The sequence below is a fragment of the Stylophora pistillata genome, chromosome 3 (assembly GCF_964205215.1).
Source record: "Stylophora pistillata chromosome 3, jaStyPist1.2, whole genome shotgun sequence".
NCBI classification, from domain to species: domain Eukaryota; kingdom Metazoa; phylum Cnidaria; class Anthozoa; order Scleractinia; family Pocilloporidae; genus Stylophora; species Stylophora pistillata.
Window position 1 is genome coordinate 43258465 of NC_142521.1, and position 27510 is coordinate 43285974.

The following is a 27510-nucleotide window of genomic DNA, read 5'->3' on the forward strand; positions in this document are numbered from 1 at the left end:
CCGTATCTAAGAGGGTACACTAAAAACGTATTCCTAAATTTTCGAAAACTTATCGCGGAACGTTTCCCGTTCCATTCGATTTCTGAACGGAAATCTCGAAAATTTTGGTCAAATGGATAGCGCCCACCGTGACACATGTAATCTTTAACCATCTTGGTGCCACGTCACGCTCTGAAACCTGCTGAGATGTTTGCTGATTCCACGAAAGAGGAATCAACAAACATCTCAAGATTGTCACTGTAGCCTAAACCATTTTTAAGTTCTGGAATTATTCTAGTTCTAAAATGTCATATTGGAGAACGAGGTGACGAGCGTGTACGGCACTTTCTAATTGCCATTGTTTTTTACTTCCTTTTGTTGACTGCTCGGACAATAGTCGAAATAATGGAATAACTGGTAGTTTCAATGTCAAAGTGGGTGCCGGCGTCAGAGCTTGAAGGAAATACTGATAAAACGACTTGAAATTAACGGTATAATACGGGTTGGTGTGGCTTTTTAAAATAGAATTACGATTTTTCCAACTTGTTCAGTTTTAAAGGGCTTTTGTGAAACAACAACAGAGCTCCCCCAAATTTTTTTCTTGAGTTAAGAAAAGAACGTTTACTCCAAATGGCACCATTTTTGACTAACACTTCACTGCTGCTGAATGCACTGAGAAAAAAATATTTCCATGAAGTAGTACTTGATCGATATCTTGGCAACTCCACTCGCGAATCGGCAAAAATTGTAACGGCTGTCTACCGATATTTCTACGTGCACTCTACGTGATGTCATTACAAACATCCCGGATATACAACACGCAATCGACTGCGCATGTCTCCGATCTAACATCTTGATGAAAACAATATTCCTTCGCGGGTGTCTTTCCCAAAAGAAATTGTCAACGCACTGTTTGAAGCGTAATTACCGTAAACTATATTTCTTGATGGAAAGGTTACGAAATACGCTATCCGAAAAAATTGTTTTGTTAAGGTTGATCTTGTTGTGAAGTTGTTCCGATTAAAAACTTGAAAAAAGACCGTCGATGGGAACGCAAAGGCGTCCTGCTGAGTCTCAGGAGACTCTCGGCAGAAACACATCTTGCCAGTGACAATCCTTTATTATGGTTGCTGGTCGGGTGCCGGCACATGATGACTTCTTAAAACACTAACTCTAGTCCTTCTCGATGATAATTTTTTTCTCGCCATTCTTCGTCAAATTTCTTTTATTTCTCTCGCTTACAGCTTGTTGATTCATACTTCAATCACGAACCCACCCAGCCCTAAAAGCGCGTATTACTTTAGTGGCCCGTTTGGCTCGGCAACGGTAACAAAGGAGCAAACGAGTAAAAAAGGAGCTGGCTCGTTTGGTGAATAATTCTAAATTAGCCACTTGGAGCTAACCAGCGTGTATGCTTTATAAAGGAGATACTTCAACCCTGGGGCGCGCATCTCTGTTTTACCCCGTAATTTGAAATTGCAAATTCTCACACCTTCTCTACTTGCTCCTGAAAAAGCTTAACCTCGACTTGCTCAACTTTTTAATGTTATAAGTGGTTATACGTGGTTTCACATACCAATGAAAAACCAGTTCCTATTAGTACATGTCAACTTGAGTGATGTGGTAACAGTATAATGGAACGTAGGTGACCACAATTTGAAAAGGAAATTCCTCTCAGTGTGAGATGAAGCTTGCGTGCGGCATTCTTAATGGGCAAACAGTCGGTGTAAAACTGAGACAGCTACGTTCTGAAATTACGTTCCCTTCTGTGAAATGATTCGGAAAAGATAAAATTTTCTTAATTCTTCCTGTTGCTTTCCCACTGATAAAATTTTGTAGTGGAATTTCTGAGGAATGGTGGCTGGTCTGCGTAGCCGTAAATTTGGACAACTTATTTATCACAACATTTTCCGTCAATAGTGGATATTGAATTAAAAAATCGCGCTTTGTTAGTGGGTGCCGGAGTCAGAGCTTGAAGGAAATACTGATAAAACGACTTGAAATTAACGGTATAATACGGGTTGGTGTGGCTTTTTAAAATAGAATTACGATTTTTCCAACTTGTTCAGTTTTAAAGGGCTTTTGTGAAACAACAACAGAGCTCCCCCAAATTTTTTTCTTGAGTAAAGAAAAGAACGTTTACTCCGAATGGCACCATTTTTGACTAACACTTCACTGCTGCTGAATTTACTGAGAAAAAAATATTTCCATGACGATATCTTGGCAACTCCACTCGCGAATCGGCAAAAATTGTTCGCATAATAGAGCACCCAAACACATAAAAATCTCTTGTCCTCTAGGAGTCATAACTTTAACGCGGATGTTTTCTTTGCTGCGTGACGAGAGAGCAAGATGTTTACAGATTACATGTGTCACGTTTTCTGCGAGCGAAACGCTGCGCACCTTACATTACAGTTCAACTTGTTGATTATTTTATCGATTTCGTAAAGAAAAGGAATTTTGGAAAGGACATTTTTGTGGAGGCTCGAGGATCCATCGTGATCTTCCAAGTTACGCTGCTAAAGTCGCCGGATAGAACGCTTTAATTAGATTACACGCCTGATACTTTGATAGGTGAGCGTAGATTACTTAGTTCGATAAGTACGCTCTCGAATTCGCAAGAAACACTCTTCGGAATATGGTTAGCCAAATGTTGCAAAATTCAACAACTTGCATATTTATATTCAACAACTAATATTTATGCTCAACAAGATATATTTTTATTCAACAGTTTACAGTTATATTCAACATTTCATATTTATGTTCAACGACACACATTTTCTTTTCATATTCAACCAAAATTATTTTTATTCAACAACAATATTTATTCAACAACAATATTTATTCAACTTCAATAGCTATATTTATTTTACTCAACAAAATTAATTGTTCAACTTCAGTCCAAAATTTTTACCCAACAAAAATAATTATTCAACTTCTACCACGCATAATTATTTAATGACATACCTTCTATTATTACTAAGTGTAACTATTATTACGGAAGCCGAAAAGGGACAATCCAGAAATATTTTTCAAATCCCGAAAAATATTTCAAATCGCAATATTTATTTTAAACTCACTGTCGAAAAGTTTGACAAATCCAAAGATATTTTGCAAATCCAAAAAAATATTTAGAAATCCAAAAAAATTTTTTCAAAATCCGAAAATATTTTGCGAATCCAAAAAAATATTTTGAAATCCAAAAAAATTTTTTCAAAATCCGAAAATATTTTGCGAATCCAAAAAAATATTTTGAAATCCTAAAAAATTTTTTCGAAATCCGAAAATATTTTGCAAATCCAAAAAATATTTTGAAATCCAAAAAAATTTTGTGTTAAATGGGAACACTAAGAACTGTAGTACGATCGAATCAGCGCGCGTGGCGCAAGCTGAAAGCAATCAAGACAACTTAACGATCGAGACAGTGAAAAAAATAGCTGTACATCTACAAAGGCGAATGATTCAAAAAAGACGCAATCCCTGATGTGCGTACTCATTTTAAACAAACTGAGACATTTCTGTATACACACTATAGTTCCTGTCACCCACAAGGAATTAAAAGAGACTTCATAAAAGGGGAGACCCTAAGACTTCTAAGAACAAACTCCTCTCAAACAGTATTTGAGGAGAAAATTACAAATGAAGCGCATTTGCTAAAGAGAGGCTACCGAGAGGACCTCATTAGCACAACCCTCTCAGAAGTGAATTAAAAAACAGGAAATTAGCTCTTCAACAGAAACAAAAGACGAACCAACGAATCTTGCCTTTTGTGTTACACAATACCAACCATCAGTGCCAAACCTAAAGCAAATTTTCATGAGACACTGGTATTTAATAGAAACACAACCACTACTCAACGAAATATACAAAAATCCGTTTCTCGTATCTTACAAAAGAGGACGGTCGCCCAAAGACATACTCAATGGGGCCAAACTTTGAATAGGCTACTCTAAACACGCGCTGGGGAGTCGTGTAGGCCTGTCAACCTCATTTTACAACAGTTTCTCGTCTATTTCCCGAACAATGTGTTCTGAATGAAGATGGTTTCTTTGTAACCCATAGTGACGTAGCCTTCTCTTCAAAGTCCTCACGTTCATTGAAATCCCATGGTATTCTGCCAGAAGGTGAACAATGGTCTCGTAACGAAATTGTATTGTATTGTATTGTATTGTAATCTTTATTTAGACACGATCAATTCATCAGCCTATAAAAATACATATCACATACGCTAATGTCACGAACAATGCAACACACTTGCGTTACGCACGTGATTTTATCGTGTAATTTAGTTAATCATCGCCATCTTTCGCAACCCCGTAACCCGATCTTTTCACGACCTTTGTAACGGGAATGACCTTTGTAAGCTTTAAGATACACGCGTTCGTCGCTTCTACGGAGAAATTTGGGAGTTGGAGAAATCTTTTTGCCTTCACACAGCCAGCAGGAATTATAACCTAAGCCTAATTTTAGTTTATCCTCTGCCACTTATTTCGTTCGTTGACGGAGAGTTCTCACTATTCGCAGCTATTCCGTTGCGTAACGCGTAAATTTTTTAATGTTGTAGTTTCCACCGCATGCTTCAGTGGTAACCAAGGAATAAATCGGTTTAAAAATCAGGCCTGTAGTGTGTGGTTGAACTCGGCGAACTCCGGATCAATACTTCCCGCAAGGACTTGGTCCGGGAACGCGACAGCTAAGATATTTAAAATTAAAACTACATACTATAACACTAAAGCTGGTTTCCGTGAATGCCGTGCGTTAAACTTAAAGAATGTCATTGATCTTACGTTTAAATAACCCCAGAGACTCTGTGTTCCTTTTATCGCGTGGTAAACTGTTCCATAATGTGGCGCCATTGTAGCTAAAGCTTTTTCTGTAATAATTAGTGCGCGGTAGTGGAACATTAGGCTTATTTTCAGAGTCCCTGAGGTCATAAGCAGAGTCACGCCACGTAAACTTTGAATATAGATACCTTGGAGCTAGCCCGTGCAGACATCTAAACATCATGGTGGCTTTATGGATTTCCTGCTGGCGTGCAAGATTTTTCTACCCTAAAAACTCGAGTAGCTCAGTTGCATCAGCATCATAGTTAGAGAATGTCAACACACGGACTGCTCTATTCTGCAATTTCTGCAGTTTGTCTCGTAGCGTTTTCCCTTATTAAAGTAATGTTCTATAGCCAGTCTCTCGTCTCCCGAGCTGGACAACACGCTTTCCTCTTCACGCCATTTTAGTGTTCCACAACAACGGCAGAATGTTTCATTGTTCCCACATTCTCTTCCACATTTATGACAGAACATGTTCTATCCTCGTTCCTTCGCCATTTTGTATGGCAAGAAAACGCTGGGTGACTGCTGGCGCAAATAGCACGTGACAAAATATTTTTTTGGATTTGCAAAATATTTTCAGATTTTGAAAAAATTTTTTTGGAATTCAAAATATCTTTTTGGATTCGCACAATATTTTCGGATTTTGAAAAAATTTTTTTGGATTTCTATATATTTTTTTGGATTTGCAAAATATCTTTGGATTTGTCAAACTTTTCGACAGTGAGTTTAAAATAAATATTGCGATTTGAAATATTTTTCGGGATTTGAAAAATATTTTTGGATTGTCCCTTTTCGGCTTCCGTATATTATGACTAAGTGTTCGAAAGTTCCCGGACATTGAAAATATCGTCATTCAACAAAATTCCCCGCCCCTACCCCAGTTAAATACGCTGCATTGCGGACCCAGTGCCCCGACCATTAACGCCCATGAATAGAGATGGCGTCGGAAGACGAATCAGGGCGTGATGTTAGGGAAGAACTGACACAAATTGTGAGAGAATGTGTTCGAAATGAGATCGCTCTTCAACGATCGGGAAGTAATACCTCGTTATTAATGAGAACGCGCGACCTTATAGCAAGTTCAGCAAGATCTGCGAGCCGAGAGATGACAAATTCTATCGCCCCGGGCATCGTTCCATCTTTTCCCGCCAGAGCCACCCCGGTTCCTTCTTCTTCGTCTTCTTTTCACAAGGGAAAAAAGAGGCCCGCAGTTGCAACAAATCATCCATGGCGCCTCAAAGGTAAACAGGAGAAACAAATGAAACAAGAGTTACACCCAAAAGCTGTTCATCTCCTCGACAAGCCCGAAGATCTCGATGAAAATGGCTTTGTCCCTGATTACCCAGTTACCGACGATATGATTCTACTGAAAGGTTACTTTGAGCTGGGAACAGGCCAGTCGGAAAGCGAAATCAGAGAAAGCATAACAGAGGTACTGAAGCAGCGATTCCCTTTCGTAAGACCAGATCATTTTGACTTTGTTAAGCGAGAGCGCAACAAAGTAACTACCCCCGTTGTAGGAAAATCTCTTGAATGGAATTATAAACACGTGAAAGAGTTATGTGGCCAGGGAAAGCTTTATATTCGTTTAAATGTCCTAAAAGAAGTCATCGAAGCGTGTGATGAGCCATCACCCATAGTGACTAAAGGTGAGGACGACGAGGACTTGATGAAGTCACCTTTCTTCTCATCAGAATTGTCGATTAATTCCATACCCAAGAAATCTGAGAGTGCACTAGCGAATGCATCTGCAGAGAATGGACCATTTGACCACGGCCTTACTAACATGGACAGTACAAGTGTATCTGGGGCATGTACCTCTGCTGATTTGCTAAGCAGTAATGTGTCCTTTATTTCCAGTCCAAGCAGGCAGAGTGACATGGCAACACTAGGGGAACTGCTGCCATCTGTAAGTGAGGAAGACCTTGACTCATTAGTGCAGATCATCAACATCTTAGGAAATAAGTTAACAGGAAAAAGAAAGAAACTAGAAGTTGATGAAGATGATCTAATTGAAGATGCAGTGGCCTATTACAAGTCCATTCAGTTTGATGCTTCCTGCCCTTTAAGAATTATCTTTAGAGGGCAGCCTGCCATTGACAGTGGTGGAGTATTAAGACAGTTTTATTCTAACTTATTTGAAGGATTAGTACAGGGCAAGCTACTGCTGCTGTTTGAAGGAGAAGAAGCCCGCAAGGTGCCAAGTTACCAACCACAGGCCGTCATGAGTGGAATGTTTGAAATGGTTGGGAAAATGATTGCCCATTCACTTGTGCAAGGAGGCCCTGGATTTCCATGTCTGGCACTGCCCTGTTTTTATTACCTTGTGACTGGAGATGTCATGTGTGCATTTGCATACTGTGATGTTTGGGATCTTCCATGTCCAATGTCCAGGAACATAGTCTTACAGGTAAATGCTCAGTATGTCTTGAGTGTAATTTAAAGCAAAGCAAAGATTTACCTTAAAACCACAGTAAATCCAGTAAGTGTACACCGCACCTCATGGACACCCCATTAAACAATCCACTCTTTAACATGCCAAAGCAACCAGTATTGGTGGCCAATTTACCATTTCAACTTTGTTGATATATCCAAATTATTTCATTACTCCCACCGACGCAGCCCCAAACAGTTTCTTTCGAAACTATCAGCCAGTATTGGGTAAGCCTCCCATTACTAGAAAATTTATGTGGCAAGTGCTTTTGAAATGGTGGTTGTGGTCTAGGAGTTTTTGTACTTGATAGTATGGAAAAGTAGTGTGGATAAAATGTGAAGGTGCATTAGTTTACAATCAAGATGCCCTGAGCATTGAAATGCACATGCATGCAAAAAATGTTTCTCATGAAGATTTCCTGGAATGGCTTGCTGAAAGGTGTAAAAGGGCCTACCTTTCACCTATACCTACTATTCAAATAATAAAACTTCTCCACCAGTACATGTACATTCTAGTTATGAGTAATGATTATTTTTATTTCTGCAAATTTATTGAAAGCTAATGGATGTCAACAGTTATGTTGAACTGGGAGAGCTAGCCAAGAATGGTGAAGTAATTAATCTGATGGCTAATTGTGGAGAGACAAGTGTTCTGCAGGTAGAACTTAATTTACATTAAAAATATATGTTCTGTCATGCATGTCACCCGTGGCATTGCATAAACTATATTATTCATTCTTGAGATTGTGAAATAGCAAAATCAATGCAGGAATTTCCAGATGTACTTTTACACATGCACTGAGATTTCACTGCTGTCTTGAGTCTGATGGGAACTATTTATAGGATGGTTATACAGTAGCTCTAATATATCAGAAAATTTTCTGAGATGGTATATACATGGCAATTATATATCATTTTATGATTATAATGGTACCAGAGATGATATGGTCATTCCTTTCTCTCAAGTAAGACACCTCATTTAACAGTAATACACTTTCAGAAGATTTATATGGCTACATACTAAGTTTCCATCAATTTTATTCAGTTGATTAGTTTGAAGCCACCTAAGTGCCACCCTATTTGTTTGCTAAAATTTAAGAGAATTATGTTGCACTCTATTAGGACATTGCTGTTAATATCATAATTTTATTTCAGATGTCTACCAAAGGGAAAATAATCCAATCAATAGTCATGTATGAGGTCATTTCAAAACGTAAAATGGCTTTGGATCAGTTGAGAAAAGGATTGATCACCCTTGGTGTTCTTGATGAGATGTCAAAGCACCCACATTTGTTTGAGAGTGTGTTCACCTTTAAACCTGTTGAGCTGACACCAGCAATAGTCAGAGTGTCTCAAATATCCAGATGAATTAAGAGACCAAGCACAGGAAATCAAGATGATGATGAATAGATTTGTTGACCAGTCATCAAGTGCCAGGTTGATGCAATTAATGCAGTATTGCACTGGAAGTAAGATGATGCCTTCAGTACAGAACTTCGCAATAAATGTAAATTTTCATTGTGAAGAGTACATCTCTTCATCAACATGCACCTTTACATTGTTAATACCTGATCATTTCCACTCTTATGGTCTGTTTGAACTCTCTTTAAATTCAGCCTTTTCTTCATCTGGAAAGTCTTTTACCTCGGTCTGAACACTGTTAAGTGAATAGTCACGATTGACCTTATGGCCGATTTTGACTTCATTTACAGTGGTAACAACACACACAACTAATGTTGGTGCTGCTTTTCAGTAACTTTCTTTTCAATGTTGTGTTGTTTAATTCACTGATAAGTTTAGTTGTGTTACCTTTCCTAGCAGTATAACTGGTGTTTATGTTTGGTGCTGATTCCTGGGAATAATAGCCATAAATTTGTAATCTTTTGTCATACACAAAGTTCATTTTCTGATTTTATTATTGAAAATAACACACAAAAAAGTAATAAATGCAAATCTTTATTGAGTTGCTCTTTAATAATTATTGAAATAAGTGGATCAACCTGAACTATTGTTTTCTTCTTAAAATGCTTTGCATGGGCAAATTATTAAAAATGGAACAGAGTTATAGAATAGGGGTGGAGAGATAGGGATGGGTCAGCTAGTTTGGGTAGGTAGTGCCTCAGTTTTGAGGACGTATACTTCATCCGAAAAAAAAAAAAAGAAGATATAATATGAAAGGTGGCTGGGACTTGTCATTGTAAGAAAATCAGTGCTTCATAGTCATTACCTGGCTATCTGAGTTTCATGATAATTTTAAGCAGGTTCAGTTTGAATGATGTTCCAATCTGCCATGTACCATAACAGTAAAATTCAAAACAGGTGTGTGTCGTACCATCAGTTTTTCCTTCAAAAGATACACTGATAAAACACAAATTCAGTTCTTAATCTCTGTTAAGATACGCTCCTGCAAGAAATGGTAGGGATTTGAAAAAAAACTCATTGGCATTTTAACCTTGTCAGTGTTGAATACAGCTATGTATGGGATGATCCCCTGCAGGCATGTCTCATAGGCATTATTGGTTATCATCACATAACCCCAAGTGGCCTTTGTAAGTATTCATTGAGAACTATGGGTGGAAAGCAAGTTTTCGAGAAATTCAAGTGCCCTCTGGAATATATCTATTGCAAAAGCACTTGAATTCCCAAGTGGGTTGATCTCATTTGACAGCCTAGAAATAATGTTATCTGGTAAATCCAAATCCACTTCATTGACTTGGACAGTAGACAGACCATCATCAGGTGGTGGTGGTGCATCAGGGTCAAAACCATACCACTCATGCTCATGCCCTTTGATGTTAGCTTCACTTCTGACATCAGCTACTGCAGCAAGTCTTCCATTAACTCTGTCTATCATTCCATTGGACCAGATTTGTTCCGGACTCCAATTTCTTTCAGTTCTTATGGGGTGCTTATTCCAGGCCTCAACGAAGCTGTCAATTGCAGCATTAATTCTGGGCAAGTAGACATAATGAAGAACAAACAAATGTAGGGGGTTGGTAACATCAAGCAAACCAGACTCCTCCATGGATTTGAAAGTGTAGTAAAATACGTTACCGAAACATCGAAATACGTATCGCCATAAACGCTCTATTCTCTGGTTACGAGTAGAAGTTCCAATAAGTACGGATCCACGATCATGGCCTCGAAATGCAGTCATACGTTCCCACGTCAACACGTTTTCTCCTCCATGGTCAGTTCGTATTCTAGAAGGCCACGAATACTTTTCAACACTCTGCAGAAAAAGACCTTCAACGGACTCTTTTCTATTGTTTGTAGAACACTTCAAAAAACATATTAAACGAGAATAGCCATCTATACAACCATGTATAACGAAACCCCACGTAATCAAACTGTGATGGCCGTCAATATGCCATAAACTGTTAGGGCCAGGCACTGAATAGGCTCTTCTGGAAACCACTGTTGCCCATCTTAAGCGGCAGTTGATCGGATCAACTCGCGAAATACTGGCTCTAATACGTTGTCTTTGAACATTAATACCTTTACTTCGCAAGTGGCCATGAACCATTGAATACCCCACTAGGCCTCCTTGTACGTTCATGAAAGCTCGCACAATTTCATCAAGATCTGTATTTCCTATAATTGTAAAGCCAGTTTCCTCGCTGATACCAAGCTGTACTTTCCGGTGAACTTACCAGATATAATGCTAAGTGAGTACAGTTTGGAGTATTCCTTAACCCCAGGTCTGTCAATTTTCGGCATCAACTGTGGAACAAAACCCTTAAATTTCCAGCAACCTCAGTCAACTCTCCTTTGCACTCGTTTACAATCAGTGACACGTTTTCGACAAATTTCGCCGCTGATTCTAAGCAATTGATCACCCTCTCTATAAATGGTCGGGAAATACTGTTTTCTCCCTCTTCACAAACATTTAACAAACTTATAACATCCTCAAAGCAACTGAAGAATGAACCTTCGTCCAGTGTTATGGCTGCCATTTTGATTTTTGGCGCAAATTGAATGATCCGGTTCCAGTCCGTAATCTTCGTATTGGAAGGGAATGGGTTTCATGTTTGGGGGTAGTTCGGGGGTAGGGGCGGGGAATTTTGTTGAATGACGATATTTTCAATGTCCGGGAACTTTCGAACACTTAGTCATAATAGAAGGTATGTCATTAAATAATTATTCGTGGTAAAAGTTGAATAATTATTTTTGTTGGGTAAAACTTTTGGACTGAAGTTGAACAATTAATTTTGTTGAGTAAAATAAATATAGCTATTGAAGTTGAATAAATATTGTTGTTGAATAAAAATAATTTTGGTTGAATATGAAAAGAAGATGTGTGTCGTTGAACATAAATATGAAATGTTGAATATAACTGTAAACTGTTGAATAAAAATATATCTTGTTGAGCATAAATATTAGTTGTTGAATATAAATATGCAAGTTGTTGAATTTTGCAACATTTGGCTAACGATATCGGAAAATCTGGAAATAAAGATTTTAAAAAAGTAGTTTCCATCACGCATACATCGAAGGGTTTTGCGACTACATCAGAAGTAAAATGTGACACCACTCTCTGCAATATTCGAGTAGTTTCTCAGGAAGGAAGAAATGGCTAACACACATGGTTTCTTTGGTGCGTGACGTGGCACCAAGATGTTCACAGATTACAAAAGTCATGTGTCCATAGTTAGTATGTGTCACGTTTTCTGCGAGTGAAACGCTGTGCATCGTACATTACAATTCAAAATGTTGACTGTTTTATCGATTTTCTTCAAGAACGGAAAGAAAAGGAGGACATTATCGTGGCGTCCCGATGATCGATCGCGAGGGTGTAAGTTCGATGCTAACTAGGTCGCTAACGTCAAGAAGACGCGCGCTTGGATTGCTGAAGGATTATATTACACGCTTGATTTGCTATTGTATAAACTTGTCACCTAAAACCTGTCAATAAAACACCTTCATACCAACAAACATATGAAACATATGTGTGAACTGCGGTTATGAGACGTATATGAGAACGATCCTTCGCAGTAAAGCACTATTTGAGCAATAGTGAAAATCAGACCTGAAAAAAATTTCAGGCCTGTACGGGATTAGAACCACTGACCTCTGCGATACTAGTGCAGCGCTCTACCAAGGTTTATATCGAATTAATTTGATGGCCTGCTCCCAGTTGGCTTGTTAGCTCAATTGGTAGAGCGCTGCACTAGTATCGCAGAGGTCAGTGGTTCGAATCCCGTACAGGCCTGAAATTTTTTTCAGGTCTGATTTTCACTATTGCTCAAATAGTGCTTTACTGCGAAGGATCGTTCTCATATACGTCTCATAACCGCAGTTCACACATATGTTTCATATGTTTGTTGGTTTGATTTATCATCTACGGGTTTATATCGAATTAATTTGATGGCCTGCTCCCAGTTGGCTTGTTAGCTCAATTGGTAGAGCGCTGCACTAGTATCGCAGAGGTCAGTGGTTCGAATCCCGTACAGGCCTGAAATTTTTTTCAGGTCTGATTTTCACTATCGCTCAAATGGTGCTTTACTGCGAAGGATCGTTCTCATATACAAAACACCTTCATGTCAACAATATTTTATCATAAAGGTAAACAAACATGACTTTGCAAACAAAGGAGTGTCAATTTTCCGATCATCAGGTGTCGAGTTCGCTCCCAGTGTTTCAGCGAGTTAACCAGTTCCTCCCTTGTTATCTCACCACCAGGCTTCTCTTTTAACTCTCCAATTTCCTGCAAGGGAGTTTCCAGCTCTTCGTTCGTCATAGCCTCATAATGAGCCTCTGAGTGGTCTCTCACCAAACCCATTTCCTCATGTTCTGCTAAAAGATTTTTCCTCATTTCTAGTAGAGGTATTTTTCTGCCACTAACTGTGAAACATTCTTTCTTGAGAGTACCATTGGAATCCAATGTTAGCTTTTGGTAGGTTTTTGGAGCTATAATCTCACGCAAGCGGTATTCCCCATTTGCAATTTTTTTTCTTAGAGTTTCTCGCACCTGTGCGAGGCACTGGTGTTGTGATCTCCCCTCCAAAGGCTTTGTTGAACTGCCTTCTTGGAAGTGGGTTATTTTTTCTGAAGGGCTTGAAGATTTCCAAATTCTTGCCATTTTTGCTAAGAAATTCTTTCACCACCATGTTTCCTACTGTTGTCTTCTTGGATACTCCATATTTCTTAGCCAGTGCAGAGAAATTGATCTGTAAATAAGGGGAAGTAATATTTCAATCACTACTTAAAAACAGAATTAAAACAAATAAATGTTTGTGAACTATATATTGAAGATGCAAATATGAAACCTTTTGTTTTCATTATAATTTTATTATTTGTCTTTTCATTTGAAAAGTAAAGTGATGGGGAATGGAAGTAATTCTGGTCATTTGGCCAGAGAGGGGACAGTTAGTTTATTGTTAACATGCATACATGTATGCAGTGAAGTTATTTGCTATCATGATTTAAACAAAATTTTCTTATTCCAAGTGTTTTAAGTATCTTTATTTAGTTTATTCTCACCTTATCACCCTCTTTCATTGCATTTACTTCCTGTAGGAGACCATCTTTGTCAAAGTCAAGGGAACTGGGATCTGGAGAGTGACGCTTTACCTTTCGAAGGCCTGCCTCCTCGAGTGCTTTCCTCTTCGTAGTCCGACTTTTAGCCTCTTCATTAGTCTCCCTCGCAGCCGTTTTTTTTTTGGATGTCACGCAACGCTCCCCCAAAAGAACGGTTACTGACAACCGAACTACATTCCTTTCTCTTGTCCTTGCGGTTTGGTCGCGGTCTATTGAACAGACCAATCACATACCAGAAAATCTGAATGACGTAAGGTTTCACGCGAAAATGTGGATATTGGGAGAAACACTGAGAAATTTGTCGATGAGAGCTTGAAATGTTTCACATGTTCATCGTTGTGCCCTGGTAAAGATAGAGTATATATTTTTGGGAAAACTTCTCACAATTTCGTTTAAATTATAGAATCTACGCTTAACATAGACGTCAACTGCTACGCCAACGACACAAACGCTAGATTGTTTGAGCGGTTGTTAAAGTTTCAGCGAGCAACTGAGAAAGTAGAAGCTAAAAACTAAACTGAAACTCTTTATTCGCACTATTTCAAGAGGTTACTACAGATTATAAAAGTCAGAATATATAGTAAATTACATCAATAATCAAAAGGAAATACATAACGCCTTTCAATCTAGGCCAAGGGCTAAACGCTTGCTTCGACCTACAGATGGAGATCAGGAGGAAAAAAGCGCATGCTTGCCGTCAACAAACCGGGCGAAGCTTCGAGAACACTGCAATTTAGGTCGGCCAACGTCTCCTACACTACTTGTACTTCTTCATTTGCCAGTCCGCTGCTAGCTGGAGCGAGCCCGATTAGTTATGTTCGTGGCTTCTTATCACCGGTACAGGAAATCGGCCCGAATTATCGAGTGTTTCCGCACGTTGGTACAACGCAACAACAACAATAATATGACCACTTTCATCGGTAACATGGTCAAACATGAGCGGGAGTGCTTGATTTGCTTAAACTCTCTATTAACGATTTCCCGGATCCTGTAGACAACTTAACAAAAACATCTTCTTTCTCGACTAAAACTTTTTTAGTTCCAAGCTTCTGGTGAGCTTTAAGCTCGAAAATTTTGAACTTTGACGACGCTTTGCGAAAAGCTCCTTCAAGCACCGCCATTTGTCTTGTGTTTTCCACATGAGGATCGCGATAGAAAACGATATCTGATTGGACGAGTGTCAAAAGGTGAGTCTGGCGCGAAAAGGTTCCTGAAAATGGAACCCGAGCTGTGATTTGCCAATTCGGAAAAAGGAATGTAGTTCAGTTGTCAGCAGCCGTTCTTTTGGGGGAGCGTTGCATGACATCCAAAAAAGACGGCCTCGAGGGAGACTAGTCCGAGTTGTGTCGACGTCGAAACAGATGTTTTCTCTGTGGAAATATTATTGCAAATGAAGATCAACAGTAGATTTCAGTTTGCGCATTTTAATTAGGAAATAAGGAACAAGGATATCTTAAGATAAAGCGGTGTCAACCAAAGATAATGATCAAAACACAAAGTAGGTTAACAATAAGCTATAACAGCAAGTTGAAACAAATTTTCAATTAACTCAAAACTGTTTGGAAGGGAAAAACTGTTTCAATAAACTGCTTTTAGTTGAGACTCAATTGATGCTAAACCAGATGGTTGCAGGCCCACGATGTTCTTTTCTTCTTATTGGCTTGCTTGGAAGTAAATGAACTGAAAAATTTAATGGGAAATGGTAATTGGTTTACAAACAAATTTTTTATGCAAAATACTCGTCATCTTCTCCCTTTTAGTTTTTCTTATCATCAAGGAACGAAGGTTTATTTTTCGCGACTCCCCAATTTGCTTGTAAAAGATCAATTTACTGGCAGAGAGACAAACTGAGAAAGGTATCATCATTTTCTTTTTCTTGTTCTGGTATAGTTCGGATGACTAAAACATGATTCATCTCCGTATGATACAGTTGATAAATTGTTGATGATGTGCTGTGTGTAATTAATCTTTGATGGTGATCATCATCCATTTTATTTCTGTTCAGAGTTTTTCTGTTCCATTGTTGTGCTCCGTCTTTTCAATTTTCGATGATTCTTTTAAAAATTATTCTGATAACATGAGAGGCATTCCGGTCTAGGGATGGCTACGATAACCTTTAGATGATGATAGCGATAGTATAATCTTCGCTGTATGGCAAAACTTTACCAAGTACTTTGGCTCTGTATGCCCTATTTGTAATTGATGCTTCATAAATAAGCATTAATCTAGGTCTAAGCGATCGTCAGAGTTACATCATTTTGGCCCGTTCAAATGTTTCACGGAAGCATTTCCTCGTAAAAAATTTATTGAAAGAAAAAAAAAAAAGCAGCACCGATAAAAATAGAGAAACGATTAAAAATATGTAGATATTTAGGAGATATCTTGCAATTTTGGGAAAAGCTCCTTCAAGCACCGCCATTTGTCTTGTGTTTTCCACATGAGGATCGCGATAGAAAACGATATCTGATTGGACGAGTGTCAAAAGGTGAGTCTGGCGCGAAAAGGTTCCTGAAAATGTAAACCGAGCTGTGATTGGCCAATTCGGAGAAAGGAATGTAGTTCGGTTGTCAGCAGCCGTTCTTTTAGGGGAGCGTTGCGTGACATCCAAAAAAAACGGCTGCGAGGGAGATTACCTCTTCATGTGACTCAAAATAAAGAGATTTTCTTTGTAACTCTCTCTGTTTAAATGACTGTCTCGTTCCAAGCATGGTGTCACAGTCAACTTTCGACCACTGTTCTTCAGCACTGTTTTTGAATCGCCTAGCAGTTTCTCTTCTTTCCTTTTGTTTTTGCACTTTAGTTTTTGCATGTGTTAGCCCAATTTCAGGTACCTTTGTTAAGGCATCAGCAAGGTTGATATTGTAGAGATTCTTGAATGGCTCATTAATGTTCAAATAGATGCTCTTTGCAGTATCCCGAATGGCCTTCTTTGAAGATTTTACAGCCTTGGTTGTTTTTGTCAAATTCTCTGCTTCTTTTGTGGATGTAGCTACTGAGTCAGCTCCTTTTAGTCGATTAGTTTTCAGAGGGAATTGTGTCTGAAAAAGCAGATGATTCACTTGGCATTCCCGGCAGTTCGAGATAGAATGTAATCCCTTCATAAGAGCTGACAGCGATTTCCATGCAAATGAACTGAAGTGATGTGAGTATTTTGACTTACTTTCACCGCGCCATTTTTTAAAGTTTTTAAGAAGTACGTGCAGCCTTTTATCGAATGTGTTCTGAGAAACAGCAAAAGCTTCTTTGTTTTCAGAAAATGTACTCAAGAACCTCTGTAGACGAGTGCCCTTGTCGTAAATAACCTTCCCATTCTCATCATTAACACTGTTCCTTGCAGCTACACGCGCGAAGCCACAGTTAAAAAAAATCCCGCCATAAAAGCCGCGATGTTTTTCCTTCAAGTTAGCAACTCTTCAAATCCTTCGTGTGGCAAAAGACGTTAAATTTTCAGCTGAAAAGCCTTTAAATTCCTTCAGACAATGTAAAACGGTAATTGTGAAGGTGTTTCGTTGAAACCAATTCAGCAAGATCGAAGCGTATGTTTACCCCACAAAAAGCTCAAGTTATCTGAACATTGCGCCAAAACTCGAAAGATAATTTAGAACAGGAACATGATATCCTATTATTCTACTAGCAATTAAGGTTTCAGGAGTCAGAAGTGCGCGCAAAACTCCGAGAGACAGTTAAGATTTCTTTTATTACGAAAGTTGTCCTTCGTTCAGAGCGTCGAAATCTTGTTATCTTTACTTCTTTACTACGTCTCAAATTTAAGTATATAGAGATGAAAAATACCAATTTTGCATATAAATAAATTTAATGTTTTCATTCAGCAAAGTTCCTCCTTAATGACACCAAAGAAACGAGAAAAACAACTTACAAACCTTATGACCCTTCCACTGCAATCTTGTCCGCCATCTTGGAAAGGCTTTGTTGCTATAGCAGCAAGAACATTCTCTCGGTTCTAGTTTTCCGAAGTCTAGGCCGCGCCTTCAAATATGGCGGACACATCGAGCTGCTAGTTAAGTATTAAAAACGTTGGATACACCACTTTACCATCGTTCAGACGACGGCTTTTCTATTCTAAAACCAGAAGGCTATTGTAAGAAACTAGCAATCAATCGGGAATTTTAGATTCCATCTCAAATGGCCTCATGAGACACCAATAATTGAGTAAATTGCCGATCATCGAAAAAAGAATGACAATTTCACACTAGCCAACGGCATTTTCCCGGATTCCCCGATTAAGCTCAAAAACACAGAACATAGAAGGCCATTCCTGGATGCTTTAACCGTGATCTGATGCCGTAAAAAGTGGTGTAAACTTGAACCAAAGAGAACGGAGACAAATGGCGCCAAATTAAAGCACTGAAGAACGGTTGCGTCACGTGACCCACAGAAACGTTTTCTTTCCCCATGGATTAGTAAGCTTTTTATAAAAGAAATATCAACGAATGCTTAAATATTATTTTTCCAATTTTTTCCTAATTTTTAGCCTTTTTTAATTCTGCCCCATTCCTTAATTCACGTGAGTATATTTAAGGAAGAATAAAGATTTCTATTTCTATTTTCTATTTCTATTTCTATTTCTATAGAATTAATACGAACATTACATTCGAGAACTGAGTGGCGTATTATTCTTAATTATGTAACACCACAGTAGTGGTGATATTGAGCAAGAATGTCACATATTCCGCCTTTTCAAACTTTGCTGAATGTACTTGGTTTGTTTGTTGTTTACAATACATAAAGGGCCTTAATATGAGATTGATTGTGGTAAGCGACGAAGATTTAAATGCATTTTCGAAACAACAAAGAATTAACAAGAAGATCAAAAACAAAACGTATGTTCTATCAGATTTTCAAGGAATTTTTCGAAAGTTGCGACAAGAAAAAGGCAAATTTTTGTTCTGTTCGTGTTGAACAGCATTCAAAGGTTAGTAATGAAAAGAAGGCTGAAAATTAAGCTTCTAAAACCAGTTCAAATGTATTTTGGCCTAGCTGACGGTGTTACATGTAAACCTTTTTTGTAATTTGGGCACCAGGTATGTTGTTACAATTGATACTCAGTATTTCAGTATGAAAGCCAGCTTTTCAATCTCTTCCATTTCTCATTGTCCATAGTAATAAAAATAAAATTGCTCGTAAGCTCAAAGATATGATTGTACGGTTCTCGTGGCACGAATAATATCTCACGATGTCAGCCCAAAGGTTTACCCTTATGCAATCTCGATCTCAAATATTCGCACAGCTTTACCCATAGTTCAAGCCACACGGGGGCCCAGGCCCAGGGCCTGTTGTTCTCGTGCTGAAGAAATATCTCATTTCCGGCTAATTCGCAGGCACTCAACCTAATTCCATTTTTCTTGTTACTGAGGGTTTGTGGATGCCTATTTTTCTCTTCGAATTTGAAACTAGCCGTTCCTGACGTTAGTTAGTAGAGAGATTTAACACCGCGTTTACGTAAAACGGCAAACGTCAGCTAGCCCTTTCACGATCCCCGTAAAATAGTCTGAACCTTGCAGCTTTAGCTTCGCGTGAGATCACGTCACGGTGATTTAAAGATGCTCTTTTATGAACTATAAACAATATTTTTTAGTACCCTTTTAAGGAAATTAATTTCTTCTCTTTTAAAGAAAAAGTAAAGAAAATGTTATGTACACGGTAAACGCGAAACAGGGTACTTTCAAGTAGAAACGGCTAAGCGCAACCGGAAAACGGGAAAAAAAGGCGGGAAAAACAAGGTCACGTGATGACTCTTGGCGTTCATGTTTCACGTAAACGCGGTGCCAAATCTCTCTATTAACACTAAGCACGACATTCAACGGCGCGTTAATGAACGAGGGAGGCTTGGGCGGGTCATTACATGACTCGACCCAAACCTCTCTTGCTTTCGCTCTGTCGCATCTATCGCGCTGTCCCAAGTACTGTACTAGTTTGCTCCGTTAAAATTTTACCAACTGAAAGCCTGGAAAAGGCTAATTTGACAAAAATTTTCTCGACCATAACATGTTCGCACCTCAAGGTCATCTCAGCCTTTGGCTAACAAAGGAAAAAGCCCTTGAACCACCTTATTGTTTTGGCATTTCGGATATTTTGAAAGTTTAGCGGGCCATTGGGCTCTCGTACCAAGCCTAAATACAATGTTAATGAAAGGACTCATCGATGAAAAAACTTCCTTTGGTAAAGGTCCATTCTCGAAACCCATAAAAGCCACTTTTTTCTTACTATGTTGACTCAAAACGTTGTAGGACAGATTTCGAATTCTTGTGGAAACCATGAATTTGGACATATGTCCTCAGAGACGATAGAATTCGAAAATCCCTTTTTTGAAAATTTTTTTGTTGATAGCTAATACCTGTAAGTGAAGAAAACCTTTCCTTTAAGACAAAAGTATGCTCAGACAAATGCGCGCGGTCGTTGTCTGTTATCTGTGTGTTATAAGAACAAATAATTTAAGGAATAAGTTTGCGAGAATATTTTCGATGGGAGCTATCCTGATTGGTATCCTTGAGGTATATTTGTAGCGTAAGCAACAATATGCTTATTAACAGCTTACCGTTGAAAACGGATTTCTTGAGTTTTCAGAGGGATATTATAAACAGTTTTTTTCTTCGCCAAACACGTTTTTATCTTTTTATCCCTGTTTAAGTCTATATTGCGAACGTTACTCCTAAGTAGAACCCCTTCTTTTCTCAAGCTGCTTAAGTATATGCTTGTTTGAGTACCTGCTACTGTTTGTCACTTGTTTTATATGTGTATATGTTCTTTCCTTTTTAACCTAAAATATTTTGCACCTAGTCAGGCAAAAAAACTGATGCCTGACTTTTGTAAAATATGAGAAGCCCGTAGCTCGCACAAGCCTCTTGGTTTCCCTACGGGTTTCCTCGCCACATTCTAAATAGTCAGTTATATTATATCAATGTATATGTAATTCCTTTTATTTCTACTGATATATATCATAAATTACACAATGGAAAATAAATAAGAAGCACAACTTGGGCATTTCCACTAGTCGCACGCGAGCGAAAATACTTGACGCACACTGATTTTCAAATTAACTGGTGTAAGAAGATAAAAATATGTTTGGCCACGGAATATGCCACCTATGGTTTTGATGAAACAATTGTTATCAGGAGGAAGGAGAAAATTTCTGTTGAAATTGATTTTGGTCTGATAAACAGAGAAAATAGACGTGGTAGTAGCCAGCGCGCGTTGTAACTTGTAATCCATCATCGATCAGTTCGTGTGCGCGCAACTGATTTAAACTGTTGCGTGACGGTACACACCCCAGCTAAAACTGAGAAACATTTAAGGATATTCCTAAGATGATTTTCTCCAGTTTTCAAACCTCGAGTCTGATGTGATCAAGGGTTTTATTGCACTTCGCTTTTCTCGTGATGTGAGGCCGTTGAGACGCATGTTGGTGGATTCTGATACAGCTGGCTAGTTAAAAAGAAAAAAAACAAACAAACAAAACAAAAACAAAGGAAAACAAAGGAGAAAGAAAAGACATTTTGAATATAAACAATCACTTAAGGTGGTAAGACCTCAATAACGTTTTACTTTTTATCATTCCTTGGAGGTCCAAAGGAAAAATATAGCTCAACAATTACGTATATATATTTTCATATTCATTATCTTAAACTTGATTAGCATTATAAAAACGCTAAATAACGACAGAAGAATGAGAATTATAATAACGCCAAACTGCTACAGTTGGTAATTGCAAAAGGGAAAAACGGAAAGAAAGAAAAAAGGTTACCTGGTGGGGGACTTAACTAAATTCCAAATCCAATCTTGAAACAGCATGACCTGTGAAATCTGCACGGGGGAAAGCGCTGTTGATTGCCACCATGACTGATACAGCTGCTCCACGTGATTTGATTCGCTGTAAGGTCAAGGAATTAAATATTCAACAGTTCGTGCGTTTAAGGGTAAACAATTTTTAAGGTCTAAAAAACAGCCACACAGAACAAATTAAAGAATTTCTATGCTTATGCTTTTAATTAAAACTGCTGAACAGTAATTTAAAAAGAAAATAATGAAATGCGGCTTTAGACTAAGTTTTTTTTTTACTGCTATTGGGTATGAAATCATTGTTTGGTTCTGCCGTGATGTTTTCCAAACGCAACGAGCTAGATCCATCGGCAGGTGTGCAAAATTTGATTAAAAAAGCGGTTTTTGAAAACCCTAACAGCTGGCTATTTGCAACAAAGTCTTAAGAGAGAAAGAGCTTTGATTTTATCTCCACCAAGAACAAGATTCATTTCAAACTTCCATCCGATCGCGTTTTTGACTCATTTGTACCATAAACGTGATCGCTTAATTTTGTCGAATGATTTTGCTTTGAAGTTTCCCCGCTGCGAATTGACATCGATCGATTCAGTTAAATAGTTAGAACCTTGCATTGACGGAATAGTTGAATTATTGAACTTGGGGGTAATAGTACTAGAACAGCAAACACACTAAAAGGACTTCCTTGTTGAATTTGATACCATAACCTCGAACGGGCTCTAAGTTTTACCTTTCACAGCAACCAACACTTTTCCCGGAGCCTATGAAGAAGAAGAAGATCAGGAATCGACGCCGTGACACAATGGAAGCTCGCAGGGAATATTCAAGTTGTCATTGGTAAAGGATCTGAACGATTCTTCTGTCATGAACAATACGAGTACTGACTATATCACTACGAAACTGTCTCGGTTTAGTATTATAAAACTTACTGTTGAGGTGTTAATAGCTTTGTTTGGAATATTTGGAAATGTATTGGTGGCGGTAGTTATAAAAGGACTGGGAAAGAAGAAAACGACAACAGATCTCTACCTATTGAACTTAGCCATTGCAGATCTTGGAATTTTGTTGTTAACATTTCCGCTGGTAGCCATCAGGGAAAACGCGCCGACGAACTGGCCTCTTGGTGAGTTCGTCTGCCTGTACTCGTATCCGATACCTGAAATATTTCATGGAACTTCCGTTTGGTTCATTGTTGTCATCGCCATCGTGCGATATCGGGAAATAGTTATTCCGCGAAAAGCAATCAGGAACAAAAACAAAATTTCGCTGAAATATGCGAAGACAACCGCTGTTTGTATTTGGGTAGCGTCGTTTCTACTTTTCAGTTTACCATTGTATTTTGTGGTAAGTTTTGGGCTGCCTCCCGGCGAGGTCGGAGTATGGTGTGGGCCAATTTGGCCTTCTTTGATTATTGCGCAATTGTATTTATGTTTGTTGACCACATTTGGCTACATTATTCCTCTTGGTGTCATATGTTGGACTTATCTAGCAATATCACGAGCAATAAACCGTAGCAGTAACTTCCTGTTCGCCATGAAAAGGGGCCAAGATGGCGCAGAAGGCAATTTGCAAGTTGCTGTGACCGGCGTTCAAAGTATTCGTCTTCGACAAAACAAACGCGCAAAGAAGATCTTAACACCTGTCGTTGTTGTATTTGCGATTACAATGTTTCCTTTGACTATTCTCCGCCTCACTCTGGCGTTTTGGCCATCCCTTGCGGAAAAGGACTACTATGAAAATACGTTGTTCGCAGTTACATTATTTGTGATAGCAAATTCTTCCGCAAATCCTGTTATTTATTCCATAGCAAGCAAGTCCTTTCGCAAAGGGATGACGAATCTATATAGCAAATGTCTGATAAAGTGTCTGTGAATATCTGTCAATTAAATAGTAACAGGTTTGTCTGTACAAGGTTTTGAAATACGCGATCTCAATTAAAGTAAAAAGTGTGTGGTTTGTAACTCCAATGGTCTTACCATACGAAGTGATCGCGACAATTTGTCATTATGGTTTCAAGAGAGAGGCTAGAATTAAGTGAGGAGAGAACTAATATCTAGAATATGGTATTAGTCGACATTAAGTAGAGAAGGACATAATCATTACTTCCATTCTGATATTTGCATGTAGTTCGCGTGGGCTGATTTCAGAATGATAAGTAGTAAGGATGTAACACCTAAGAGATAAGTAATTAAGCACTCTGACCCAGAATTGGCTGCTGCTCCCTCGTAAAAAAACTCTGTAAAACTACCTCAGGCAAAAATTGTTGGGGAGATAAAATCATAAGGAATTACTATAATTTCTAGTTTCTTTTCCTAAAATCACGACTTCAGATACAGTAGTGCCAGGCCCTCGTTTCAGTCGCTTCTGCTTGCTATTACAAACACCGTGATTAGAATGTTATTTGAGTGCTGTTTGGCGCAAAAATCTAGCAGAGATAGACTTTTAATCCGATCACATCCCAGAGCAAGGATTCATCATAATCTGAATTTGATTTTTCATTCTCGTCATTATAGGAGTTACATACGCATTTCATTAAAACTTTATTTATAAACAGAATAGGCGCCTAGGTTGTTTACTAAATCTAAATTCACTCTAAAAGATCTAAAAACAACAATGAATTTCTTTGATAGCAATTCTGGTGCGATAATGTTGTTCGAAGATAATATACTCTAGATGTTAGCTTCTTGTCATGTGCTTGTTTATTGTAAAGACTATGACTATTGCGTCGCAAGGCTAAATAGCTGTCAAGGGGGACGACGTTGCCGTAGAGACGTCAACATCGACTTAACTTTAAAAAAGCTTTTTCTTCAATCTGAGATCAAAGTCATACGATTTACTTGAGTATTTCAAGCTACCTTGCTGTGATGTTAGTTTGACTTACGCATCTGTTAAGTGGCCACATAGCATGTATGAAGACGTTTAGCTGTGCGATGTGAGACTAATTAAAAAAAAATGCCATAACTTATCACTCACTCGTCAAATATTAAAATAAAGCAATTGGTAAATCAACGTAAATTGGGAAATATAACGATTGTATGCACAATAATATCATGACTTTGCGAGTTTTATCTTGTATCCCACTTGGATCGCCCATTTCTGTTCCAACATTTGGTGGAGGATCTCAGAGTCATCGTTGCTATCGCGGAAAGTCTGCTGGACTACTGTTGTTTAAACTTTTGTTGTGCTGAAGAAATTGGAATATCCCATAAACCAACTCAGAGACTTAAAGAGTATCGTGACTTTATATGAACATTTTCCTATGATTAATCATTCTTGGTAATAGTCTGAGGAAAATGACGGTAATAAGTATGATTTTTGTATGATGTAGCTTGGGTTTTTTCGTTTCAGAGTGCGGTCTCGGTTGTTCAAACATAATTCATGAATTTTTGATGGAGTATGGGGTAGGGGTAAGAGCTGGGTGACTAAGAAATCATAATTTTTTTTTCTTTTTTAGCATTATAGAATGTTTAGGCTTATTATAATTATTGCTATTATTATTAAAAATACTTCCTAGAATAAATATTTATGATCGTTATTGTTAGAATTATTAAATATTCCACTCGTCTGCATTCAGCGGAAGGACATTTTCAAGCATCATTAAAAGGTTTTTTTTTTTCTGAGGATCAATTTTCCATCGCCTAATGTACGATTAGAAAATTTGTTGTGGTGTTGGTACAAATTAATAGCTACATCAAATGTCTAATCAGGAATGGTGTTTCTCAGGTATAGACAAAATTTTGTGAGACCTAAAGGCTTTTAGAGCAATTTATTTCGCATGACTACCGCCTAATAAAGGTGAGTGAACTTCCGACTGTACTCTTGATACTTAGGGCCCAGTTGTTCGAAAGCCGGATTAGCGCTCACACAGGATTAAATTTTAATCCGGGTTTCTTTATTCATATGTTCTAAAGCCTTTTAGAGTTAATTTTCTCTGCCCTTTTTAAAGCATTCAATAGTAAAATTGTAGACAAAAAGAGTTATATTGAATTTTTACTATTAACTTTCAGATCTGAAGTTCGATTTCATAGTAACCGTGGGTTATCTCAACCAGCTTTCAACAACCCGGCCTAGAACTAATTACAGTATACTTACACAATCCTGTGACTTAGAATTGAGATCACGATATAGTACCAACTAAGAATGGCAATTATTCTTTTTTTGGATAGATTTCTCGAAAAGTCCAATAAAGAGGTTACTTTGCTTCTCACACTCAGATTATATTCTGCGGCGATAAAGGAGAGATCTTCAAGTATTTTTATCGCGCGTTCGAATAAAACTTCCTTTGTAACCATAAACGCCAATCGTATTTATAACTGACACCATATTTTGTTTCTGATGGATATCAAGACGTACTATTTTTAATGAGAGGAAGATAGTAAAAATTCGGCGTCTACTGTGTAATTTGATTTGCGGGAATTCGATTCTAACTTTTTTTCTTCAAGGAAAATGTAATAGAATGTAGTGAGACGTTTTAGCCAACGAGATCTGAAGCTCGACTCAATCGTAAATCAAACAAAGAATCGTAAAAAAGAGCCCATCGTCAGATGTAATGTTTTATGATGCAATGTAAACGATCCTTAATTTGCGGTATGACGTCCGCAAGGAGACATGAAGAAGGCCAGTGATTCTTTTTCTCCAAAGACAGCCGGATCTAGTCACTGACGGAATATTTTAAGCCATCAGCTTTTAATAATAAGATATTGGTTGTCAGGTCTTGATCAAACTCTACCCTTAAATAGTCGTGTGCGGGTTACGCGAAAAAAAAAAAAAAAAGAAAAAGAAAAAGAAAAAAAGAGTGGATCAAACAAATATTTGAAACGGAAACGCTTTGCGATATCAAAATCAAAATCCATTTAAATGAAAAGAGAAAATCTGAGAATGTGTGCTTAACTTATCGATCGATACGTAACACAATGGTCTTCCTGTGAGACAAAATAATGATCGATCCATCGCCAAACTGACATGAACATTATTCGTTTTACGACTCTTCTTGTCATTTCTCTGTTCTCCTTTTAACTTCCCTGATGCGGTCCTTGTATAATCAATAATGATAAAAAAAAAAAATTCAGATCGGAAGGTTATACAGATATAGCGAAGGAGGCATCAGTCTGCCAGGTTCAGTGTAGAGATCAGTAGAAGTTGAATATCAGTGCCGTAATCAGATTTGCACCGTTGATTTGAAGCAACATCGTAAAGGTTTGTGCATCTTAATGAGAAATGTACCCTTTTGTCATTTGCGTTTTATGTTCATCTTGTTCATCGTTATTCTTCCTTGGTTTTTTTTTCTTGATTTTATGCCTAAACTTAAGTATTTCTTATGCTTCCAGTTAAATTAGAAACAGTTCTGTCATTTATCCTATGACTTATTTTTTCTTTAGGTAAACTTTGGTAACTTCCTTTTTACCTATGTTTAAATTATTTTAACCTTACTTCGAAACAGTCCTTGCATTTAGTTACTTGTTCTTTTTTTGTATTCTTCTTCTACTTTTGAGTTGTGAAATTCGGAATCCATCTTATCAATTGGCAAGCCAGTTTCCCTCTCCTCTACCCACGACTTAAGGAATAAAGAAATGAATATAATTAGACAGACTTTGAAGTCGACATGATATGCGATATCCGCTGCAGATATTGGATGATCATGTCAACTTCACACGCTATTGTGTATTGATCAAATGCTCTCGACCAATCAGACTTTTCATATTAAGTCGATCTAAAGTGTAATGATATCATCGAGCATCTGCAACCGAAAGTGGCAGAAAAACCTTTCTTACTTTAGCGGAAGTCTACGGTAGGCTTCCGACGACACTACTGGCGCAGTTTTTATAGCTATTTATTGACTTTACAGGTGATAACAGGGGTCTATATGAAAATATCGTGACTTCCTCTCAAAATGATCACAAGTTTTATTACTCTGGTCAGTAAATGGGGCGTGAGC

General features: G+C 38.0%; 1 protein-coding gene, 4 long non-coding RNA genes and 2 pseudogenes across 7 annotated transcripts in view; 4 read left to right on the forward strand and 3 right to left on the reverse strand.

Annotated features, from left to right (window-relative positions):
- LOC148736227 (uncharacterized) overlaps positions 1-15390 on the forward strand; it is a 17152-nt gene extending 1762 nt beyond the window's left edge. For both annotated transcript variants that reach the window (XR_015999361.1, XR_015999362.1), the window contains exon 2: positions 13761-15390. This is a non-coding gene — a long non-coding RNA (uncharacterized LOC148736227). The remainder of the gene's footprint in view (positions 1-13760) is intronic.
- Positions 4116-4713, forward strand: LOC148736228 (uncharacterized). The gene is made up of 2 exons (XR_015999501.1): positions 4116-4212; positions 4678-4713. It is a non-coding gene; the product is annotated as an uncharacterized LOC148736228 (long non-coding RNA).
- Positions 5669-9181, forward strand: LOC148736229 (uncharacterized; annotated as a pseudogene). Its single transcript, XR_015999270.1, has 3 exons — positions 5669-7218; positions 7801-7899; positions 8397-9181. The product of XR_015999270.1 is annotated as an uncharacterized LOC148736229 (transcript).
- On the reverse strand, positions 9182-13056 carry LOC148736230 (uncharacterized; annotated as a pseudogene).
- On the reverse strand, positions 12870-13891 carry LOC148736231 (uncharacterized). Its single transcript, XR_015999360.1, has 2 exons — positions 13725-13891; positions 12870-13411 (listed from the first exon to the last, which is right to left on the reverse strand). It is a non-coding gene; the product is annotated as an uncharacterized LOC148736231 (long non-coding RNA).
- A 5313-nt stretch (positions 15391-20703) lies between the features above and the next one.
- LOC148736232 (uncharacterized) lies at positions 20704-27147 on the reverse strand. The gene is made up of 4 exons (XR_015999168.1): positions 27006-27147; positions 22306-22336; positions 21544-21669; positions 20704-21220 (listed from the first exon to the last, which is right to left on the reverse strand). It is a non-coding gene; the product is annotated as an uncharacterized LOC148736232 (long non-coding RNA).
- Positions 21937-25110, forward strand: LOC111339340 (somatostatin receptor type 5). The gene has a single exon (XM_022945990.2). The coding sequence runs from the start codon at positions 22440-22442 to the stop codon at positions 23445-23447; it is 1008 nt and encodes a 335-aa protein (XP_022801725.2). The 5' UTR covers positions 21937-22439; the 3' UTR covers positions 23448-25110.
- Positions 27148-27510: the final 363 nt, after the last annotated feature.